Genomic DNA, 8,050 nt, shown 5'->3' on the forward strand with positions numbered 1-8,050 from the left:
AAGAACTGATCATTCGCCTTATCATTTGGTATTTGATCGTTTCGATCGATATTTAGCCTCGACGGATGAAACTTGCACGAAAGTAAGGAAACATTGCCAACGATATCGGACAAAGAGCGACGAAAGCTGCCGTCGTAATTTTCTCTTGCGATTGAATTTGCGACGTCCGTCTTTCGATGGTTCCCGTTTCGTCCTTCTCGTCAGATTTAAATGGCGGCAACGCTCACAGCCATTGACTGCAGATTTCTGGGATAAAGGGAGAGAGGATTTCACGCGATTTGGCGCGAACCTCCCTTCGAAAGCCGCAAAACGCTTCGGAGATTTTACGCAAATTTTCATCGCCCTTCCTTTGAAAATCGGGTTAAACTGCCGTCGTTCGTTGCAGACAACTTGGCCTTGCTTCTAGCTGGATTCGTTATTACATCTGCCCGCTCTTTCGCCCAATCTCACTTTCTCCTCGTTCTCCTCCCTGTCCTGCTTCCCCCAATGGCTTCCGAATTGTCTCTCTTTCCCCATTGAAGCCGCGGAGAATAATTATCCGCCGTAGGCTCGCGGATAAAAGACCGCCCATTGAAAACCATCCCTTTCGCCCACCCCCCTTTTGCCATTCTGCTTTCTGTTATCCTCGTAAATCAAGGTAATTCCGCAGCGCGAACGCTTGTTATGTCAGCTTGTCCAACGTTGCGGCCGCGCGAGACTGTACAGCTTCGATCAGAAATAGTCAAACAGTTATTCGTTTTCCCTTTTCTTCAATTCGCTCGCGTTCGTATTTTTAAGCAGCAAGGAAATCTGCTCCAATTTCCGAATTGTTTCACTTGTATTCTCTCAGTCTACGAATATTTAATATATATATATATTTAATTTTGTTGAAATTATCGTCTAACAGTTTCCGTTAAGCGACAAGTATCAATTGAATGCGTCAAAGTACAAATCAGCATAATTCGACGTTTATTTTTCGTAATCGTACCTACATCAGTTTTCTGCGCTTGAAAAAGAAATCACGTTCACGATTTACCTTTGAAACTCGAAATTGAAACAGAAGATTGGGAAAAGGTTCGTTTTACGAAAGTAAAAAAAGAAAAGAAAAGAAAAAAAGAACGAGAGAGGGAGACAGCGGAACGAAACGGATACAAATCTTGGAATTGTTACGCTAAATGGGATTTAACCTTGCGGTGGGACTTCAAATGGAACACTCGTTCATTAAGAAGCCCGAAGCAGCGCTTGAATAACAAGTGGAAGGATAAAATTAGAGTTAGGGAAATGAGCCGCATTTTAATTTCCCGTGACCTTCGAGAGCGACGTGCTCCACGGAATTCCATTAGCGATTAATGCGATTTCTTGCTACATTTGACTACCCAATGACGAGAGATCAGCGTTTCGTTTTGCTTTTCAGATGGCCTCAACAAGAAAAAGAAGAGGAAAATAGGGGGTATTGGAAACATTTTCTCCGGTGTCTCGGTCTCGCAACTAATGGCACAGCGCGAAAGAGCTATCGTTGCGGCGTCTGGAGTGCAGGGGTCGCCGGTACCAAATGGATCGCAGGTAACGTGACATGTGCTAATTCGAATCAAAGTCCAGTCTAGGTAAAGAGAAAGTAATTGTATCGTCAGACGATTTGATAATTGAGATTATATCGAGCGTAACGTGGGTATTTTTCATATTTCAGGTGTGGCCTATTGCGATTCCCAATTTACAAGTGCAGCAAAGCAATCAGCAGCTGTGCCATCAAACGATAAACTCGCCTTCGCAAGCGCAAGACATAAATGGCTGTGTAACGAGAAGTCCTCAGCAAAGGTTAGGTCAGCATAATATGTCGGGGATGTTGATGGGAAATTCGCTGATCATGAATCAACAGAGTGCTAATTTTAACAACATGACTCAGCAGCAACAACAGCTGCTGCAGCAGCAACATCAACAGCTTATTTTGCAACAACAGCAACAACAGCAGCAGCAACTTATGCAACAACATATATCCCAACAGCAGCAGCAGCAGCAGCAACAGCAACCTCAACAGTTGCTGCCTCACCATCAGCAAATGCAACACATGCAGATTTTACAGCAACACGAACAGCAGCAGCAGCATCAGGATACAGTCGTAAATCAACTGACGCAACAGCAGGCTCCCCATTACCTTAATCAATTAAGTCAGCAACCGTTACACGTGATGCAACAACAGGAACACTTGAATCAGCAGCAACAGCAACAGCAATTGCATCTGCAACAAATGCAGAAACACAAGTTGCAACAGCAGCAACAACAACAGCAACAACAGCAGCATTTGGTTCAAGAAGTTGATCAACAATCGGGCAACTACAATCCTCAGCATTCGTCGGAGAATTATGTGCATCACATGCAATCGTCGCAAGTAACGGCCCAGTCTGCTCTTCATTCGCAGTTGCACCAAATTCATCAGCATCAGCTGCAGCACCAAACGCAGCAGCATCAGCCTAATCAACACGTGATGCAGGCGCAACCAACGGATCAGTTTCAAATGCAAATACAGCAACTGCAGCCGCAACAGCAGCATCAGCACCAACAACCAGTACCTCAGGTGTGCGTGCAATCTCAGTATCCTAATCAACAGTTGAATCATCATTCGTTGGACGTGATGCAGCAACAAACTCCTCCTGCTTCTATGATGAGCGCCGCTGACATGCAGAACAGGCACAATCGTACTCCGTCTGTGACGGATGAAGATTTGAACGCGAAACAAATGCAACAACAGCAGCAGCAGCAGCAGCAACAACAACAACAGCAGCAGCAACAACAACAGCAACAGCAGCAGCAACAGCTTCTGTTGCACAATCACGCGATACAGCGTCACCATATCGTACAAAATGGAAACTTACAGAACAACTCGCACGAAAGTATGCAACGAATGTACGTTCAGAATCAGGTTCAGTATCCTGCGAGGAATTTCGACAGTTCGAAAGGAACTGTCGTCGATGTTAAACATCAACAACAATACGCTTTACCTAACGTAGCGGGAAGAAGCCCGAATACCAATCACGCTGTCGAAGCGCAGTCTGGAATGGGACCAAACGGACAACCCGGTAACGTGCATTTCAATTCGAGGACGCCACCTTGGCAGCAGAATCGGTCAGCCTCGAGCACTCATCAGCCTTCCCTCGTCACGGTTCAAAACATCACTTGCAACTCCTTCGATCGTGTCCCGCCTCTGCATCATCACATTCCACAAACGTCCACATGGACCGACGAAGTGGCACGGAAGAAGGCAAAGTCGAGCAAAATAATGGTGAAGAAACAGCGACAGCACAGCGTTACGGACAATGTTCGGAGCAACAGCCTCGATCAGTCGGCCTCCAGTCCGGTCGACGAGTTCAACGAGAAGAATCAACAGAACAGTAATCAAATAGGCTCGACCGTGAACAGCAGCGGGCCGTCGTTTCTGGAGGATCCGAGTGGTTACCTGGCGCAGCAGACCGCTCTGTTGAACAGCACGATATCGAGGCAGACCGGTGTCAGTAGCTCTCAGGTGGGAATGGTGAATAATTCGAAAACACCGCAGACGAGTCACGGATCGCATTTGCCTAGCAACGCTTATCTTCCGCAACCAAAGCCTTCCTCCGGCGCCAGCCCCACGAGTACGTCGACGTTCAACTCGGTGAAGAATCACGCCACCTCGCCCGTCGTTGTGCACAGTAGCATGACACCCACTTCGAGCAGCGGCGGAACAGATTCGGAGAGTAGTCCCTGCCAGGGCTGCGTCACCAGTGCCGACACTCAGTCGTACGCGCAGGATCAGTATAAACAACAGATGCAACGTCAGTACCTGATGCATTCCGATCAACGCGAGGATCCTGTCACGTCGTCCACGTTCGGCGAACAGTATCAGAACAGTCAGCAGCAAGCAGATTCGAGACCGATCCAGGGAGGTACCGTGAGTACCAGTCACGGATCCCCGATCGGTACGAACAGTCCAGCGAACTCGGACACGCCAGCTTCGTCGACACCCGGGATATCGCAGCCGGCGACGCCACAGAGTCTCATCTCGTCGCAGCCGTCGACGCCGCACAGTTACTCGCAACCACCGACACCTCTGTCGCATTCCGCGTCCGGTCAGGTGCCGTCGGGTCAACCGTTAACGCCTCAGGCTCAGCAACCCTCGCAGTCCTCGGTGAGCAACGTTGCGTCGGAGCAACGCGCGGAAACGCCCTGTTCTGCCGCAACGAGCTCGAACGCAGTTCCTTCTAGCGCGGCGTCGTCGCAAGCATCCACCTCCGGCTCGGAAAGTCCCATGATCGCGAAGAGGCAGACAACGAGACAGTCGTCGTTGGACGGTTACCAGCCACATCCGCACACTGTAAACGCGGTCTCGAGAGTACCGATGAATCATTTCGCTGGCACCTCGTCGGTGATAACGACGATGGCGAGCGGGCACACGGTTAGCAGTAACACCATCACGTCGGTGCTGGCTGGAAGAGCGAACACCGCCACGGTTTCGATAAACACACCTTCCGGGATACCGAATCCCGCTATACCAGACATACTCTCGAACAAGCCGCAACATCAAGCGTCCTCCACTACCTTGACAAACATACCAACCACCGTCGTTGCCACGACCTCGCTTCCGAATAGTCAGCCATCGATAGCGATAAGCGTGTCGAAATCGCCGTTGGAGATGGTTCAAAGCGTCGTCAGTAGTATACAGGTGCCTCAGGCCAGTACCAATTCACCAACGGTCCAACCTCAGAGCCAGCAACAGCAGCAGCAGCAGCAGCAGCAACAACAACAACAACAACCGGCGCAACAACATCCTCAGTCCAACGTTCAAGTTCATAACGTTCTTACGTCCGGTGGGATATTGAAACATCCTGCTGGCTCGACCTTGCCTCCTGGTCACATATTGGTGTCGAACGGTGGCCAGCTTATAATGGCCAGCACGGGATCGGGGATCAACGGCGTGATGGCGCCACCTCCTCCGAAAATCATTTCCAACTCGAACTCGATGCCGCCGTTGTCGGTGTCGCCTATGGTCACCAGCGTGACAGGAGCTGTCAGCCAGGTGATCCCTGCGGTGGGCGTAGCTCAGCAAGTCATTGGCCAGCCCACGGTGCTCGTCAACACGATTCAGACACCCGTGCTGATACAACCGAGCGTCATGACGATGGACAGCATAGGCCAGAACGTTCAAATACCGCATCTAACGGTCGCGACCGGGAACGTGATACAGAATGCCCAGTCGATTCTGGACGCGAATCAGGACGTCGCGAGGAACGTGAGCGCGAGCCAGGGAATGGTGAATCGGCAGCCGGCGTTGCTGTCGCCGGAGTCGGCGATGAGCAAGAAGAAAGCGTACAAGAAGCGAAAGGCGAACCCGCAGACGGTGGCCTCGATGTTGCACATCGCCTCGTCCCAACAGAACGCTGGCATGCTGATGCAGTCGCAGTCGAACTTTGCCCAGCAGAACTTCCAGACCCAGAGCATAGGCGGCCCGATGTTGCAGGCGTTGACGATCGTCCCTGGCAAGGGCGGTGCACCGGCACAATTGGTAATGAACGGCCAGGCTGGCGCGACGTCCGCTCAGTTCAACGCCCAGCAAATCATCGCGAATCCTCAACCGGCTCAGCAAATCAATCTTCTGCAGCCGGTGAATCTTTTGAACGGGGCGGCCGGTATGGTCCAAAATTTCCCCACGATCCAGCAGTTCATCGTCCCTGGCATAGGAAGTATGGTGATGTCCGCCGACGGGACAGCGACCTTGCTGCAGGATACAGGAAACATCGGCATGCAGTTGCAGATACAGAACGTGAACGGCCAGAACGTGTTGACGCCGGTGCAGAGCCACGGCGGTATATTCAATCCGAGTCAGAGCATTCTGGCAGCTGGTCCTGCCGGGATGGTGATTCGGGCGCCGCAGGCAACCGGCGGCAAGATCATTCAACAGCACAGCCCCGGCGCGCAGTTCCTCTCGCCGAACAGCGGCCAATTCCTGGTGAACGGGACGACGTCGTTTGGGAATCAACTGAGCCCGATAGTGGCGAACGTCAGCCCGAACCAGCAGGTGACGTTCAACGCCTCGCAGGTCCGACCTACGAACATGCAGGGTCAGCAGGAGTTCATACAGATGAACGGGCAGACGTTGATGGTGCCTTGCGGGACCACGCAGAACATCGCTGTCTCGTCGGCGCCCAATCAGCAAAACACCACGTTCGTCCAGCAGAACACGACGATCGTGCAGCAACAAACGACCATGGTGTCGAACAATCAGATACCAAACTTTCAAGCCGCTGCTTCGAACGGTACCGCCGTCGACCCGTCGCTCAACATCGATCACAATCAGTCGTACATACTGAGCTCCGGGATGATTCAGGGAAAAGCGCCCACGTCGCCGAAGAGCAGCGTGAACTCACCGTCCTCGGAGCAGAACGTCGAGCAGCAGCAGTACGTTCTCGCCAGCAGCAGCACGACCGTTCTCGAGAAAACGGCTCAACAGAGCGATCAACACAGCCCGCTGATGGCGCGACACTCCGTTTCCACTCAAACGGCCGCGAATCAAGCGAACATGGCTCAGTCGGCCATGATGAGGCAAGGATCGCCGCCGGACACCACCACGCACAGCCCGGGGAACAGCCAGAGGTCGAACAGCCCCGCCGTGGACACCACGACGCACGGAGCGGCCTCGCCCGCGCCGCCCATCACTGCTAGACATCACTCGTCGTCCACGGTAATAGATAGATTAAACGGTTCAACGATCTTTGCGAAAGATGATTATCTGATTTCCTCTGTTCCGCTAAAATATTGCATAAGTTGCGAAACAAGAGCGAAACGGAATTACACAACAGACGTTGAAATTCATATGTAAAAGTTACGTACACGTATCGAGCTTTATTTATCGTTGATCGTGGAACTTTTTTATAAATATATTTAATTTGCGTTTTGCAGCCGATGGTTCATTGCGTGTCGAGCAGCGAACCGGACTCGGGCGACGTGCCGGTGGCCTCGGAAGATTGGAGGATTCAGGGTATCACGACGAAAGAGATTACGCTTAGTCAGCCGGGTCTTCACGGAAAGACGTACGTGGAGTCGACGGTGACTACTGGGATCCAGGTTGGTACCCATGTAGAGCAGGTCAACCGTCATCTAACTCTAACAGACATGCACCAGCCAGCCGATACGACACACCCTGAAAACACATACGCTGACTCACAGGAATATATGGATACATCATCACCAAATCATTCCATATATTCAGACACAATGGACCGTTCACCTGTCGAAGATCACCCAAGAAACGTCACTAAAGAAATGACAGACGTCTCTTACACAGAGGTCGACGTTAACACGTTGCCGGTCGTAGGTCACGGTCATTACCAGCCGATCCTCTATCATAGTCAACATTGTGCTCCCAATACGAACGTTTATCGACAGCAAGCGTTAGTGCCAGATCGTGCGCATTACGCCGACGTAATGAAATTCGATTCGAAGCCCTGCGGCGAGACCGATCGGATCATGGAGGTCTCGCACGTTTCGCAGCGGGACGACGGAGCCGATCAAAATTCGGTGGAGAGGTGTTTGGAGAATCAGGACGTTGGCATTTCGTACTGTCCGCAGGCCGAGAGTTATCAGAAATTTGTAAATATCGGCGTCGCTGCGCCGGCGGGTCTCTATCCACACTTGTACAATTATAAGTCTGATCCTAACGGCATTGCTGTCGTGAACTACTCGCCCAGTAAACAGGCCTATATAAACCCATACATTTACAATCAGTTCGTCTATGCGCAAGAGGTTGACGACGGTGAGGAGACCGACTCGTCGTCGGACGATTGAGCATCTTTCTTTCGCATCGGGCTCGATTCGTTAATTTCTGTACATTCTTTCCAATTTCCAACCAGTGGCATTCCCTTCTCCGCAAGGGCACAAGTACTACGCGTGTTTCACATCTATGAATAATATTAAGTTTTGTAATTAATTTGTATTTAACGTTATTCTGTTTTACGTGTTGACGTTTCCACGGTGGCCGAGCCACGCTCGGCTCCCGTTTATTTTTCTTCATTTTCCTTTTTTTTTTTTTATTAGCATTATTATT

General features: G+C 50.9%; 1 protein-coding gene across 1 annotated transcript in view; it reads left to right on the plus strand.

The window, feature by feature from the left end:
- Positions 1 to 8,044, plus strand: part of LOC122533799 (nuclear receptor coactivator 6-like) — a 156,325-nt gene extending 148,281 nt beyond the window's left edge. Inside the window, exons 5-7 of the mRNA XM_043663862.1 lie at positions 1,394 to 1,542; positions 1,667 to 6,688; positions 6,907 to 8,044. Coding sequence (XP_043519797.1) covers positions 1,394 to 1,542; positions 1,667 to 6,688; positions 6,907 to 7,791 — 6,056 coding nt within the window. The 3' untranslated portion in view covers positions 7,792 to 8,044. The remainder of the gene's footprint in view (positions 1 to 1,393; positions 1,543 to 1,666; positions 6,689 to 6,906) is intronic.
- Positions 8,045 to 8,050: the final 6 nt, after the last annotated feature.

The sequence above is a fragment of the Frieseomelitta varia genome, unplaced genomic scaffold, assembly GCF_011392965.1.
Source record: "Frieseomelitta varia isolate USP_RPSP 00005682 unplaced genomic scaffold, Fvar_1.2 scaffold_554, whole genome shotgun sequence".
NCBI classification, from domain to species: domain Eukaryota; kingdom Metazoa; phylum Arthropoda; class Insecta; order Hymenoptera; family Apidae; genus Frieseomelitta; species Frieseomelitta varia.